Source organism: Aspergillus ruber (assembly GCF_000600275.1).
Source record: "Aspergillus ruber CBS 135680 unplaced genomic scaffold scaffold00010, whole genome shotgun sequence".
Taxonomy (NCBI): domain Eukaryota; kingdom Fungi; phylum Ascomycota; class Eurotiomycetes; order Eurotiales; family Aspergillaceae; genus Aspergillus; species Aspergillus ruber.
This window is the reverse complement of record NW_024467306.1, coordinates 156,044-169,560: the sequence shown is the minus strand read 5'-3', so window position 1 is coordinate 169,560 and position 13,517 is coordinate 156,044. Positions and strand designations below refer to the sequence as shown.

The 13,517-nt window shown below is 49.4% G+C and overlaps 8 protein-coding genes across 8 annotated transcripts; 2 read left to right on the top strand and 6 right to left on the bottom strand.

Moving 5' to 3' along the window:
• Window positions 1–79: 79 nt before the first annotated feature.
• Window positions 80–1,549, bottom strand: EURHEDRAFT_411579 (putative SIR2 family histone deacetylase). Its single transcript, XM_040781660.1, has one exon. It carries the CDS (start codon window positions 1,380–1,382, stop codon window positions 225–227), a length of 1,158 nt encoding a protein of 385 aa, XP_040639542.1. The 5' UTR covers window positions 1,383–1,549; the 3' UTR covers window positions 80–224.
• A 159-nt stretch (window positions 1,550–1,708) lies between these two features.
• Window positions 1,709–3,091, top strand: EURHEDRAFT_411577 (PQ-loop repeat-containing protein). The gene is made up of 2 exons (XM_040781659.1): window positions 1,709–1,991; window positions 2,046–3,091. The coding sequence occupies exons 1-2, from the start codon at window positions 1,936–1,938 to the stop codon at window positions 3,037–3,039; spliced, it is 1,050 nt and encodes a 349-aa protein (XP_040639541.1). The 5' UTR covers window positions 1,709–1,935; the 3' UTR covers window positions 3,040–3,091.
• Window positions 3,092–3,242: 151 nt separating this feature from the next.
• On the bottom strand, window positions 3,243–4,693 carry EURHEDRAFT_454289 (co-chaperone SGT1; the record flags this gene model as incomplete). Its single annotated transcript, XM_040784187.1, has 2 exons — window positions 3,243–3,812; window positions 3,884–4,693. The coding sequence occupies 2 exons, from the start codon at window positions 4,691–4,693 to the stop codon at window positions 3,243–3,245; spliced, it is 1,380 nt and encodes a 459-aa protein (XP_040639540.1).
• A 300-nt stretch (window positions 4,694–4,993) lies between these two features.
• EURHEDRAFT_411574 (terpene cyclase/mutase family protein) lies at window positions 4,994–7,577 on the bottom strand. The gene is made up of 4 exons (XM_040781658.1): window positions 7,266–7,577; window positions 6,751–7,214; window positions 5,250–6,695; window positions 4,994–5,191 (listed from the first exon to the last, which is right to left on the bottom strand). The coding sequence occupies exons 1-4, from the start codon at window positions 7,470–7,472 to the stop codon at window positions 5,101–5,103; spliced, it is 2,208 nt and encodes a 735-aa protein (XP_040639539.1). The 5' UTR covers window positions 7,473–7,577; the 3' UTR covers window positions 4,994–5,100.
• A 502-nt stretch (window positions 7,578–8,079) lies between these two features.
• Window positions 8,080–9,574, top strand: EURHEDRAFT_454606 (putative meiosis-specific topoisomerase Spo11; the record flags this gene model as incomplete). Its single annotated transcript, XM_040784210.1, has 7 exons — window positions 8,080–8,353; window positions 8,424–8,490; window positions 8,550–8,658; window positions 8,706–8,792; window positions 8,842–8,922; window positions 8,980–9,051; window positions 9,101–9,574. The coding sequence occupies 7 exons, from the start codon at window positions 8,080–8,082 to the stop codon at window positions 9,572–9,574; spliced, it is 1,164 nt and encodes a 387-aa protein (XP_040639538.1).
• A 28-nt stretch (window positions 9,575–9,602) lies between these two features.
• EURHEDRAFT_411568 (E2 ubiquitin-conjugating protein UBC7) lies at window positions 9,603–10,584 on the bottom strand. The gene is made up of 2 exons (XM_040781657.1): window positions 10,170–10,584; window positions 9,603–10,081 (listed from the first exon to the last, which is right to left on the bottom strand). The coding sequence occupies exons 1-2, from the start codon at window positions 10,414–10,416 to the stop codon at window positions 9,828–9,830; spliced, it is 501 nt and encodes a 166-aa protein (XP_040639537.1). The 5' UTR covers window positions 10,417–10,584; the 3' UTR covers window positions 9,603–9,827.
• Window positions 10,585–10,808: 224 nt separating this feature from the next.
• Window positions 10,809–12,645, bottom strand: EURHEDRAFT_530318 (scramblase family protein). Its single transcript, XM_040787144.1, has 3 exons — window positions 12,202–12,645; window positions 11,970–12,141; window positions 10,809–11,915 (listed from the first exon to the last, which is right to left on the bottom strand). Exons 1-3 carry the CDS (start codon window positions 12,558–12,560, stop codon window positions 10,824–10,826), a joined length of 1,623 nt encoding a protein of 540 aa, XP_040639536.1. The 5' UTR covers window positions 12,561–12,645; the 3' UTR covers window positions 10,809–10,823.
• Window positions 12,646–12,747: 102 nt separating this feature from the next.
• On the bottom strand, window positions 12,748–13,493 carry lcl2. The gene is made up of 2 exons (XM_040781656.1): window positions 13,267–13,493; window positions 12,748–13,194 (listed from the first exon to the last, which is right to left on the bottom strand). The coding sequence occupies exons 1-2, from the start codon at window positions 13,454–13,456 to the stop codon at window positions 13,001–13,003; spliced, it is 384 nt and encodes a 127-aa protein (XP_040639535.1). The 5' UTR covers window positions 13,457–13,493; the 3' UTR covers window positions 12,748–13,000.
• Between the last annotated feature and the right edge of the window lie 24 nt (window positions 13,494–13,517).

Below are 13,517 nucleotides of genomic sequence, written 5' to 3'. Positions count from 1 at the left end.
GTATTTTACGTTGTTTACTTTAATTCTACAGAGTATAGCTGTGGCTAATATTGCTATGACCAGCCACGGACTATTTGACAACTATTCCTAAGCAAGTACGCATGATTTATGCAAGGATGTGCCTCATAGTGTAGCCCTCGTAACGCGGGATGAAGTATATTCACATGCCAAGGATTTTCTCTAGTAAGAAGATTGTCTGTATATCTTTCATATATATCTCTGGCCTATATTTGACTGCTTAATGGAGGTAGCTGAATCGCAATTGGCGGCAAAACGTTTTCAGATAGAAGGCTGCACCGGACATGCTGCGATCCAATAGGGCCCTCATGCTGAGGGGCTCCGAAGATTAGAGATTCATTCCGCACACCACCAACATTGATGATACCGATGGGCATGCCTCTCTTATAGGCCCGTTCCACTAACCTCCACGCGGAAAAGGTGGCAAGGCTGCTTCCGAGAACCAAGAGCCTGCCAGCATCATCGATGGCTTCTTCAGCAACTGTCTTGACAGTAGGATCGATGTTCTCTCCAAACATGATGACGGCCGGTTTTAAGATCCCAGCATTGGAGGTTGGTAACCATGCGCCGTCACTCTCAACCTCCACCCGGTTTTGTGTGCCGTCCTTGGCTTGAGGTTGTTTCTCTAGGCATGTCGGGCAAGAGGGATACCGAAACGTCGAGTAGGACGCTTCAGCCAGGTCGACATCACCATCGGGATTGAGTTTCAGACCCTTTCGCCGCTGCTCTTGTGGATTGTCCGTATCGAGTGCACCAATATCCACCATCTTTGCCAAGAACTCGGCCCAGGCAGGATTGAGTCTTTCAAGAGACTTCTGGAATTCTTCTCGAGAAAACTGGTTCTGGCAAGTAGTGCAGACAACAGACCTCAGGTAACCATGAAGCTCGATTGTGGGGAGCTCTGGGTGGGCAAAAGAATGGAATGAATCGACATTCTGGGTCACCACAGAGCTGAGGTATCCCTTCGCCCCAAGATCTTTAATTGCCCAATGTGTCGTGTTCGGTTTCGCTTTCTGGAGTCCCGGCCACCCGACAAAGCTCCTGGCCCAATACCTCTTGCGCGATTCATGCCGTGTCACGAATTCGTGATAGTATATCGGTCGATAAGTCTTATTCGTTATATACGTGCCATTTTCACCTCGATAATCCGACAGGCCGGATGCTACCGATATACCGGCACCTGTTAACAAAACCGTTTGGGAGTTTCTTCCCACATCGATGCCGCGCAGATGCGGCGACGGCGAGGCGGTTAGAAAGGACGTGATGGCATCAATTGCTCCGGCAATAGTACGGGCAGAGGGGGGTGTGATAATTGCCGGAGGTAATGGGCCAGTAAAGGGGATTCTAATCGAGGGGGTCGTCATTAAGACTCATCGTTGGCTCCGACACGCAGGAGAGGAGCTATTGTGATAAAAAGCAACAGAACTGTATTAAGCTATCTCTGGAGAGACAAGGATAGTCCCATGTGATCGCACAGCCGAATCAATTCATCAAACAGACCTTGGAACCTGAACAAGATGCAACAAAGCAGTTTCCATCATTCAAGAACAAGTTGAATCTAATCACCGAATGACTAAGAGGTGGCTACATCACATGACTTATGGATAACCACGTGATTTTATGCATGTCATTCCAAGCACATGCAGATGAACAGAAGTTCTCTTTCTCTTCAAAATTTTATTATTGACATGGCTTCGTATATTAGCGGATACTTATTTGCGCGTTGGTTCTTCTAAAATGTCAATCGCGAAAATTAGGGCAATGGGTGCCAAGACAAAGACAGAGATCCAGACGTCATTCTCCAATCGCTTCAGAGATTGACGGATGGGGCAATTAATTCCATCTCCAGATTTTCCGACATCATCTTCCAGACTTCAACATTGAGAATACCACCACATACTCATATACTAAACTGGCATGTTTCCCTTACAGTCTGCAAATCTAGATCTAGATGCGCTGAGTGGGATCTGCGGGTGAGTTGCTTCCTCCGAAAGTATAAAAAGTACCGTGCTAACAGTCATATTTAGCTCAATCTCCATAGCCTGTTGGGTCGTTGTCTTCTCCCCTCAGATCGTCCAGAACTTCCGTCAAGGCTCCGCTGATGGCCTTTCGCTCCTATTCCTTGCCATTTGGCTCGCCGGCGATGTATTCAACATCCTGGGTGCCGTCCTGCAGGGTGTCTTGCCGACCATGATCATGCTGGCGGTATACTATACTTTGGCGGATATTGTCCTCTTAGGGCAGTGCTTCTACTACCGAGGACTTACACTGCGCGATGATCCGTCTGCGCGTATCACTCGGGCTGAACGTGATGATTCGGAAGAGAATGTGGCATCGGCGACTGAGCGGACGGCGTTACTTTCTCCTCATCACAATGCACAAGACCAGTCAAGCAGAGCTCCAGGTGAAAGGGGACATTCGTTTCGTGACTCCATCCATCCTCCTTCCGTGAACGCGACGCACTTATCACCCGCAACACCTTTGGTCGAAGCATCTCCCGATGTAGTCCGGCCTACTCGAAACGTCTCCACCCTTCAGAACATCATCTTCAACGTCACCGCCGTTGCACTCGTTTGCGCTGCCGGCATATTGGGCTGGTACGTCAGCCCGAAGAACAAAGCGCCAAAGTCCCCCGACAGCGAAAACGCAGCCCTCACTTTTGATATTTTGGGCCAGGTATTTGGGTACCTGTGTGCAGCCCTTTACTTGGGCTCGCGTCTCCCACAACTCCTTCTCAACTACAAACGCAAGTCTACCGAAGGTGTTTCTTTGCTCTTCTTCCTGTTCGCCTGCATAGGGAATCTGGCCTACGTCCTCTCGATTTTCGCGTATTCACCTGTTTGTGAAGGTGATTCATATGAGAAGACTGGTCATTGTCAGCCTGGGGAAGCCGGGGCGCTGTATTGGCGGTATATACTCGTGAATCTGTCTTGGTTGATTGGGAGCTTTGGGACACTGTTGCAGGACATGGCAATTTTCACTCAGTTCTTTTTGTATAAGGACAACGATTACGCATCATGAGATCAATCTTTCTAGGGGATACGGATAACGAAAAGTTTATAGTCTACAATACTATTGGTTTTTATTAAATCAAAACTCTCTTGAAGTATTGAAATAGGAAATTATGCCTCGGCTATTAGTACATCCCGCTGAATGCAACAGATCGTGAACTCCGTAAATCGAAAGGTTTCCTATCCTTCTAAGTGGACTTGGTCACATCCAGTCTAATCACTAGGCGGCCGAGCCTCAACCTTACCCTTGCCAACTTCACTCCAGTTCGTGCTTAATGAAGTTCCCTGACTCTCAACATAACTTTTGGTCATAGCACGACGGGTATCCGGGTCCGCGTTAGCATATAACTTCTTAAAGAACCCATCCACTGCATCGCCACCGCCAAAATCAGAATCAACAGACTCCACGCCATCAGACTCGTCCCCAGACCCATCGTTCCCGGCCCCTTTCTTCTTATCCTTCTTGGATTTGTGTTTCTTGTCTAGCGACGATGCAACCTTATCCCAGTCCTTGGTGCCATGGCGAGATGAGGTTGGGTAGGAGGGGCCCTTGTCGGTCGTTGACTTTGAGTCCGTAGCGGCTTGGCGGTCGGCAAGTTTGACGTTTGTGGCAGATGCTTCAAGGGCGTTCCATTTTTGGCCTGGGGTTTGCTTGCGCAGGGTGATTTCGATTTTGGTAGACATTACTGCGACCTTGGAGGTGGATGGGTGGACCGTTGCGAAGAATGGGTCGAGAGTGAAGTCGTAGTCTGTGCCGGATGGGAGAGGGAATTGGAGGGACAACTGTGGTCGTCGTAGTTAGAAACTGGCTTGTTTGAAGTTTGAAGACCAATGAAGGAGTAAAAGCAGCTTACAGAGTCATCTTTGAGATCAATGGCAACACTGTCCTTCGAAATTCCCTTCACGTAGAGTGTGACAACGACCGAATCGTTGGACTGGTACCACTCATGCCGAATCTTCTCAGGAGCTGGCGCAGCTGAAGGAGTTGCAGTAAAAGGTGCACTGACTTCCCTATTCTGGTCTGTCTTAGCCGCGTCTTCGCTCTTCTGTCCCCCCCCCGAAACGCTCTCCTCAACCTCCGTCTTCCCAGATTTGAGCGCCTCCAACTGCGCCTTGAGCTCCGTCTCAGTCGGAATCCTAACATCACTCGGATACTCTTTCACCGAAACAATACCCTTCTCATCCCCCTCACCAAACTTATTCAGCCGACCCTTAACCTTAGCCACCCAAATCGGCAACTCCTGCTCATACCCATTCTTCTTCGCAGCGCCCCCAGCACCCATAGCATCCCTAACCTCTTCCTCCTTCCCCTTACCCTCTGCAGCACCACCAGTAGTCTTCCCCTGAATAATCTCAAACACAAACCTCGCATCCCCATACCTCTCAAGCTGATACAACGCGACCCCGCGTCTCATCTGCGCAGACAGAATGAGTTCGCGCTTTCCACGCTCTCGCGCAAGCGTCAATGCGACTTCGGCATCGCGGAGAGAGGCCGTGGATTTGGGGCCGCCGTCTGCGGCTTTGACGCGCGAGTAGGCGGTTGAGCGTTTGATGTAGTAGGTTGGAGCGCGGGGGAGCTCAACGAGGGCTTGGGTAAAGTGTTTGATGGCGCTGGGAATGTCAGAGGTGGAGAGGGCTTTGTCGCCCTGGGATGCAGCGTTCATGACGTCTGGGTTTGGTTTATAGGGGTTGTGTCGCGTTCGAGAAGTGGGATATTAGTTGGTTGAGATGGTAGGTTCTCCCCGCAGTCAGGTAGCTAAAGTTGAAATATTGATCAGCTCGGTGCTGGGAGTTGGTAAGAAAATATGTAGAAGTTTGTAGGAATTCACCTGGACAAAGAAACAAACAATTGCTAAATTAGAAGCTCTGTCACTACAGCCGCAGCTTGTGATTCCATGACTTTCTGTTTCGCGGGGAACCCACGTGATTTCTATTCTCAAAAGGGAAATGTAATGAATGAATGAAGTGAATTAGACTATTCAATTAACATGTTACTTAGATATAATTACAAGTATTATCCCTGTCGTAATTACATACACTCCTTCATATGCTCGTTGCCAAATTGAGCCGTCTATATCAATTCCTCGTTGCCGAACTTCCGGCTGTAGAGACCCAACGCCCGAATAGGCCAGTAGAGCTTGTAGTTAGGGTAGGAAATCATGCTAAAAGAAAGTCAGCATCATGTCCAAGTATAACTGTTTTGAAAGCAAATATACATACCACGACTGGTTGAAGACACCCTCAACAGCTTCTTGCAACCACTCTCCACTCGACTGCTGCCGCGACATCAGCAGCTTCATGGCCTTACGCAGCGGCTCCTTGTCTGGATAGTCCGCCTCCATAAGCGCAAGACATGCCCAAGCAGTTTGGACAACTTGCGAATTCTCGTGGTGGGTGTAAATGTGTCTCTCGGAGCTGAGGTAGGACTCTCCCCATCCTCCATCCTCCATCTGCTTAGACAGAAGGAATTCGCAACCACGACGGGAAAAATCGCTGTTCTCGTATGTCTCGCCGATACTAGCAAGGCTTTCCAGAGCGAACATAGCGGCGTACGTGAAGCAAATACCCCAAGACCCATACCAGCTTCCGTCTGCTCTTTGCACGCGTTTGATATACCGAACTGCCTTCTGCTTCGCGGCTCTGATTTCGTCGGCCCGATAATCGGGGTAGTACTTGCTGAACAGCGAAAGCGCGGTGACAGAAGCTGTTGTACATTCGGGATAGTCGTAGCCGATCATTATTCCTCCGAAAACCTCAGCAGCATTTAGCCACTCAAGCTTTGTGGAACCCCGGGTGGTTTCGTATTCGGTGAAGCCACCGGACGGGTTCTGCATCAGCAACAAGCAATCGACACTATCCTTGAGTCGACCGACGGAGATCAGCTTGGGGTAGCCGTGCATCTCTTGAAGTTGGATCGTAGATCGCAGGCCCTCAGCCGTGCAGTCGCTAACTGTATAACCCTGTGTCTTGGTGCTAAAGGGCCATGCGCCTTTCCTGTGTTGCCGGTAACATTTCTCTTGGTCCGGTACGTTCTCCCGCATCTGGTGGTCCTCGAGAAATTCCAGAGCCTTGGTAAGCATTGGCCGCCACTTGGGGTCGTCTGCGAAGCCAGCGACAACGATGCACTGCGTGATGAAAGCCGTATCCCACACCTGAACACCATTGGTTCCATTGGCCAGCATTCCCTCGTTCTTCACCCACATGTAGTCGTGCAGCCGCTCTCGGTGGCGGCGAACAGAATAACTATCCGGCCCGTCATGAAGGTAGCATGCGACCATGTTCATCGGGTTACTTACGGGAGCCAGACCCGAGTAATCAGTGTTCTCATCTTCCATCCGAATCAACTCCCATGACCAATCCTCAGCACGCTTAACAATTGCTGGGTGTCGGAGGTAGGGGTTCCAGACTTTCACCAGGACCTGGTTGAGTATGTTCAGTAACCAAGTTTTCGGGTAGTAGTTATCAGCCCCGTGAATCGAATTACGGTGGCTTGCAAAATCGATAGAGTCATAAGGCTGGGTGTACAGTTCTTCCCGGAGCTGTTTCGTTAACGGAGTGACAGGATGAGAGAACTTCTTCGACCACAGATAACCCATTGGCAAAAAGACCTGACGGATATGAATCCACCAACGCCAAGGGGCAAATGGAACCCAGTCAGGAAGCAGCCTACACACTGTCAGTAAGCCATACTCCGGATAGGAAAACAAGGAAGATGACGGACCAGATCTCAGGAGGAACTGGGTTGACACATTCCCAATCCATAACACCAAGAACACTGAGCCAGAATTTGGCCCAGTGGGGTCCGTAAACAGCACCGCCAAACTTGTGCAGCAGACCACGTGCCTTGATCATGCGAGGGTCTTCCTCATGAGCACCGACCAGACGGAGAGTGACATAGTTCATGCTGGTACCGAAAACTGAGCTGTGGCCTTCGATGTGCAGACCCCAACCTCCATCGTCCGGATTTTGACGAGCAAAGAGATAGCGCCTAATCTCCGTCGCATACTCTGGAGGAATTGGTGTGTTTGTAACATAGTAAGTAATGATGATACCTGGCAATAAGAACATTGGACCGCCGTATTCGCAAGCCCAGTTACCAGGATCTAGCTGCAGATTGGAGAAGAACTGCAAACCATTCTCTGCTGCTTGCAAAGGAGCCTTTGCAGCTGGCAGATTCGGAACTTCCTAAATGTACGTCAGCACGCATTGAGCATGAGTTCGGCGCATTTAAAGTACCGTGGGAAGACCAAGGAAGTACTTGTCCGCCACGGACTGAGGCCACTTCTCATTCTCTTCATCATTTTCCAAATAATGCCATGTTTGGCGACCACGATCATTGAGCAATCGCCATCTCGAGTAGTCGGTTTTGAGATCTCCGTTCTCATCGGGGGTCAAATGGCCCTGAGCATCCGTTCTCCACGGTCCGATATGATCGGCCACCATTGTTTCTGTTTTCAATGTTAATGTCTATGTTAAAACGCTTAGAGAACTAGCAATAGAGAAACCATGAGGAATAGAGGGGGAAAGACAGGAGACAGGGGCAATGAGTCTAGGAGAATATAAATGTATTGATGTCGTTGCTTCTTGTTGACAGCGGTGTGCTTAGTCATCAGGGGCATGTGATAACTAGTCTGCATACATACAGATCCTGCCTTTTTGTGCAACTTATTGAACAAGAATTTACTTGAAATGGATTATAAAGTGGATTGGCTATATCTTGGCTATTGAGATTGACCTGTAGCAAGGAATGGTCATGTCTTGAGGTTGAGCAGCCATGCTCCGTACAGGAGATATATAGTTCTACGGCAGTCATATGTTGATGAACAATGCGCATACTAGCTAGTATAATGGTAAAGAAACAAGAAAACGGAAAAAAAAAACAACAAAATAACGGACCAAGAGTTGTTGCTGTCTTTAGTGAGCCCAATGTGTATTCTCTCATGTTTCCCGGTATCTTTCATAATCAACCAACTTCACCTTTTCCCCTTCCTCTCGTTCATCTCTCCATGCCAGCTTATCATATTACACCAGCATCATGGGAACCGGTTTAATGGCAGATACACTAGAAATCACAGATTCACCAATATCACGCGATGACCAGCCCCCCCAGAGCCAAGTCCAAGACTACATCGACAGCACGTTAACAGCAGTCCTCGCAGAACTCGATTCCCCAGACGGCAACCCAGCCATAACCCTGAAACAAAGATACAAAAAAGGCGCTTTTTTTATCAATTCCGACAATGGTGCCCTTGAGACCAGCGATATAGAGACACAAGTAAGCTATACTTGGCCTGGCAAGGACAGACATGAAGCGTGGAAGTTTAGTATGCACTTGGCACCTGGTACCTTGAGTTTTCTTATTGCTGTGATACTGAGATAGATTGCTTGTTATAGCGGTCGTTATTCGAATCCTCGAGGCTATCGCACAGGCTATCGAGAGTGGGTTGGTGGTTTCCAAGAGGTACGGTCTTTGCTTCAAACCAGCAGTGGGACCAGAGTGGATTACTGAAAACGTTATAGAGACATTTATTACAACGACCCCGCCTGCTTTGGCTCACAGAGAGTGGTTGATATGGTAGTCGATGATATTGCCCATACCATTGGTGTGGATCGAGCGGCATTGAACGTGGTATGTGCCTCCGACAGTTTCTGATAACAAACTAACATAGAGCTCAGGAGGCAGCCGCGAAAGGACTAGTTGCAGGTTATTATCGTTTGACCACTTCATCGGAAAAATTTCTAGATGCTCGGTTCGCGACGAATGTTGGTTCAAGACATCTAGGTGGATTGGCATTCATACTGAATGACACAGGACGTGCTCATACCAAGAGCTGAAGACATCAAAGAGATCGACATGTCCGATGTTAAATGGGTCTTGATACTGGAAAAGGAGGTAGACGATTCGATTTCCATACGACTTCCATATGATTTCCGTGCTTAACATGAACAGGCCGTCTATCGCAGACTCGCAAGGAGCGGCTATCACGCGAGAGCTGCAGCAGGAAAAGGGATACTCGTCACAGTAAGCAAAGCAAAACACACCTACTGGACGGGATTGACAGTGACTCCAGGGTAAAGGATATCCAGATCTCAGCACACGAGCTTTTGTCCGCCGCCTGCTCGATAGCAGCTCCCGTGGTCCCGACACTCGCTTCTACGCCCTGGTTGACAGCGACCCCGACGGCATGGCCATATTGTCAACCTACAAATTCGGATCCAGGGCACATGCACGCGAGAACAACAAGCTCAACACCCCTGAGTTGCAACGACTTGGCCTCTGTACGTCCGACATCGTATCTGGGGCAGATTCGTTGGGAGACGATGCCTTCATTTCCTTGACCCCGCGAGATAGGAGGAAGGCTGTCGCCATGTTGAAGAATAGCCCGGTTTGGGCAGTTGACGGACCTGAGCCAGAATGGCGTGCGGAGCTGCAGCAGATGCTCATGCTGAATTTAAAGGCTGAGACAGAAATCCTTTACCAGCGAGAGGGTGGATTAGAAGGATGGATTGATCGGAAGATGGCAGCTTATGTCCGGGATAGATAGCGACGAACAAACTAAATGGAGTACTAAGGGTTAATGTCTATTATATTTTACACTATCAGCACCACACCCTAGAAGAAAGCCATAAGAATCGTTCCTCATCATATTTCTATAAAACAAGGGAATAAAAAAACACACCTCATACGCCAGCAAAGTCGACTAACGACCCTGCATCCATCAAACCCACGCTATGCGTATTATACCAAGTATAAACATACATCACAACCAAGGCATTTCCCCCTCAAAAACCAATTCCTTACAACCCTAACCCCTTCCTAACCTCCTCCTTCACCTTCCTCTCGTACTCAGCCCTCCGCTCTCTCCACATCTTCGCCGCTTCGACATTCGCTGGACTCTCATCATTAGGTTCCGCAAGCATACTCATAACCGAAATTAGGATCTTCTCGACACTTTGGATAGGAGACCACCGTTCTGAGGCGTGTTCGTAGTGATTCGGGTCGTCGCCGGGAGGGTGGAGGATGGATATGCAGACTGTTCCGTTGGGGTAGACTGCACAAAAATCACTAGTTAGCATCTGTACTTATATCACACCATTGGTCTATTTCTACCCCAAGGAGATAAGGTAAGAAAGAAATACCATTCGGATGCCACACCCCACCCCCAACAAATTTCATCGTCGGCGGGCTCAAAGGATAATCCTTCGGAAACTTTAACTCTGCTGCGAAAATTCCGCCTTCGAATGGTGTGCCCTCGGGGCCCTGGATGAGTGCTTCCCAGTGGTACATGTCATCTTCTGTGACGGGGCCTGCGGTGATGCCGTCGGGCGGGTTGGTGGAGAGGTTTTTGTATTCGTGGAAGAGGCGCTTTTGCGCTACGGATGACATGGTTGCAGCGCTGGTTTGAGAATAGTAGATGAGAAGGGTGACTTTTGTGGTCTTCAAGGGGGTAATCGCAATGGAGAGGTGGTTGTTGTATCATCGGAGGTGGTGGATGTTGCGGAGTTTCCGAGGCGGTGGGGTAGAGGCGACTTTAGTTTATGGGAGAAGTAGGATTTCAGGAACAAACAAACAAAAAAATCGAAAGATCATTCTAAGCCAAGTGACTGCTCAGATATACTGTCAAATAATAAAACTTATGATTATGTCCCAAACAATACATTGGATTGGAGCGGAATAGTTTCCGATATGGTACAAGTATACAAATGACCCGGCTAACCATCAACGCCAGCACACTCTTGGTATCGTACAATAACAATCAACTATATACTTATATGACTGACAGAGGCGACGCCTTAGAACCAGTCATCCCCGCCGCTGTCACCTCCATCATCATTCCACGGGTCTTCGTCCCAAACATCTTCATGTTGCTCTTCAGCCCAGTGATCTCCATACGGACCAGGTTGACCCGGAGGCGGTGACTGATCCATGGAAGATGGCGGTTGTTGTTGATCGGAAGATGCGTCCTGCATATATGGGTCACCCATGCCTCGTTGCATGGCTTCATACCCGGTCATTGCGCCGGCACCCGCAGCACCCGCAGCACCGGCACCGGCACCTTCAGCCATCCCACCAGCAGCACCAGCTCTACCAACAGCTCCCGTGGCTCCCGTGGCTCCCTCTCCCACTGCACCAGCTTCTCCTGCAGCGACACCACCGGCAGCACTTCCCGCGGCAGTCTCGCCACCCATACCGGGGACCCAGAGGGGCATGAAGCCAAAACCTCCACTACCGCTATGCCGACTGAAGTAGTCAAAGTCTACATTCACAGCCGTAGCCAGCATAACCGCACGCTGGTCGAGGCTCATGCCTGTGGCGACGTCAGACTGTGTGGCGGCTGGCTCTGCCTGACTGAGTGAAGCGGAGTCCATGCGCAAAGCGTAGACGCCAGTGTCAGTGAAAAACTCGCGAGCGAAACCAGCAAAATCACGGTTAACCGATCCAATCAGTTTGTTGTCTGCCGAGCGGAGCGCAAAGTCCCATGACAGGAAAGGCTCATCCACGTAGGCAAATTGGTTGAACTCTCCTTGTTCCTGACCGGATTCTCCACTGCGGACCAATTGCATTTGTTGCGCCTTAGACAGTCCGGAGTCAGCAAGTGGCAATCTCTCGGTTCCCATGTTAGTCGATGTGTCCGGGGAGGGATGGTAAGAGAAGAGGTTGTATTTTCGTCGTAATGGTGCCCATTGTTGTTGTGCCTCCCCCACCACGCGCATGTCTTCAATGCCGAGGGGTGAGACTCTGGCATTTGACTCCCCGCTTGCTTGAACCAGTGAATCTGGCGAGATTGTTTGGAGAGCAGTCGAAGACGAATGGGTGTTTTTGGCGATATTAAGAGGATCATAGACTCGAATACGGGAACTGATGTAGGAAAACGGGCGGTGGAACTAGAAACAATTAGCCTTGAACAGCGTAGTTTCGACAGGTATTAAAGTCCTTACCCTGAGTACTTCATTCTCATGCCTGTCAAAAACATGCGTCACGAAAGAGCGATGCGTTCGGAACCATTGCCGGGCCATCGTACTGCCCAAGCCTTTCTCTTGCTCTGCCATGTATCCCACATGATTCCCATTTGCATCCATGATAACATATTTATTTGCTTGTTCAAATCCACTGTTCACGGAGATCGACTGTCAGCCCGGTCCGTTCGATGCCCTGGTGGTGTCGACTCACATCATCACATTCATCAACTCAATTTGTCTCTGCACAACCAAACCCGAATTTGCCAGTAGCCCTGTCGCAGGGTGGTTCTCCTTGAGCACGGCATTAGGATCCTCTGGTATATGAACTGGGGAGAGGAGGGTATTCTGAGAAGGGTCGTATTTCGCGGCAGGATTACTTGTTTCGCCAGCCGACGACTCGGGATGTGGCGATTGTGCGCCTTCTCGTCTGGTATTTGGAATAGGATCCGGTCTCCGTATGCTATTCCTAGGGCCTCGAGGGCTGGCGTGGCCTCTAGTGAAGGAGCTGAAGAGAGCTCGACCCGGAGCTCGAAGCAACCGGATAGGCGATGGCTGTGTTGCACCCCACATGGGCGAGTTGTATATACTGTTCGGTGTCTGAATGAGGGATATAAAACGGTTTACAGGCGTAAAGCGTATTTGTTGAATATGGTGAGGTAGCAGCAGGCAAAAGAAGGCGACGACTATTTCCGAAGAAATGACGATGGTCTCGGGGTTAATCGGATATAAGGAAGGTTAGGGAAAACACCAGCATGTGCTTGTCTATTCTATTCCGTACACCAGAGAATACGTTCAATTTGAACTATAACAGCAAAATGAACTAAGTGAGCAGCTCATATAATGCACAATTTATATTTACCAATATGGTGCATTTTGGCATAAAGCACACCTATCCCAACAGATACCAACGCAAACCAACCCACGACAATGTTTTCATTTCAAGACAGATATAACTAAAACTCTTATGAATATACCACACACAACCAAATGCACCTCAATAATTGTCCACCTTATAGAAGACCCTTCCGAGCCAGCTCGATCTTCCGCGCCGCTTCGCCAGCCTTGTATCCTCCCTTTGAAACGCAAACCGCACTTCCCTCGCCCAATTCAATCTTCTCTTCAACATCTGGGTGCGGACACGGACAATGGTGTGGGAAGTGGACGCAGGCAAGAGTATCGGGGCATAGGTATTTGGAGCAGCGTGCTGTTATCGCGAAGATCATTTGTTAGCCACCACTCTTTCTCCGGATACCGAGATTCAACCGGACAAACTCACCACTTTCCCACTCATTCTGATACCACGAAGGATCACTAGGGCCATCATGAGGTTCTGCTTGCTGGCGAGCCTGTCGCTGGCCGCCGCCGCCTCCGCCGCCAAACATGTGCTCGAAGAACTGGAACTGGGCCTGAGCGACAGACGCCAGCAGTAGAAAAGCCCAGAGGGCCTTAACTAGATTGGGAAGCATTGAATCAATATATATCCTGTAGAGTAATAGAAGTGTTTTGCTGAACAGATCGAAAATGAAT

Bases quoted from the DNA above. Each gene is read 5' to 3' on its own strand.
- EURHEDRAFT_411568 (XM_040781657.1), bottom strand. From the start codon at position 10,416: ATGTCATCCGTAGCGCAAAAGCGCCTCTTCCACGAATACAAAAACCTC. The intron at 10,082-10,169 runs GTATTTCTTTCT...ATTTTTGTGCAG, and splicing joins TGGGGTGTGGCATCCGAATG to TCTACCCCAACGGAACAGTC.
- EURHEDRAFT_411574 (XM_040781658.1), bottom strand. From the start codon at position 7,472: ATGGTGGCCGATCATATCGGACCGTGGAGAACGGATGCTCAGGGCCAT. The intron at 7,215-7,265 runs GTACTTTAAATG...ACGTACATTTAG, and splicing joins ACTTCCTTGGTCTTCCCACG to GAAGTTCCGAATCTGCCAGC. The intron at 6,696-6,750 runs GTCCGTCATCTT...GACAGTGTGTAG, and splicing joins CCAGTTCCTCCTGAGATCTG to GCTGCTTCCTGACTGGGTTC.
- EURHEDRAFT_530318 (XM_040787144.1), bottom strand. From the start codon at position 12,560: ATGTGGGGTGCAACACAGCCATCGCCTATCCGGTTGCTTCGAGCTCCG. The intron at 12,142-12,201 runs GTGAGTCGACAC...CTCCGTGAACAG, and splicing joins GAGTTGATGAATGTGATGAT to TGGATTTGAACAAGCAAATA. The intron at 11,916-11,969 runs GTAAGGACTTTA...AATTGTTTCTAG, and splicing joins ATGAGAATGAAGTACTCAGG to TTCCACCGCCCGTTTTCCTA.
- lcl2 (XM_040781656.1), bottom strand. From the start codon at position 13,456: ATGCTTCCCAATCTAGTTAAGGCCCTCTGGGCTTTTCTACTGCTGGCG. The intron at 13,195-13,266 runs GTGAGTTTGTCC...TCGCGATAACAG, and splicing joins TCAGAATGAGTGGGAAAGTG to CACGCTGCTCCAAATACCTA.
- EURHEDRAFT_411577 (XM_040781659.1), top strand. From the start codon at position 1,936: ATGTTTCCCTTACAGTCTGCAAATCTAGATCTAGATGCGCTGAGTGGG. The intron at 1,992-2,045 runs GTGAGTTGCTTC...AGTCATATTTAG, and splicing joins GCGCTGAGTGGGATCTGCGG to CTCAATCTCCATAGCCTGTT.
- EURHEDRAFT_411579 (XM_040781660.1), bottom strand. From the start codon at position 1,382: ATGACGACCCCCTCGATTAGAATCCCCTTTACTGGCCCATTACCTCCG.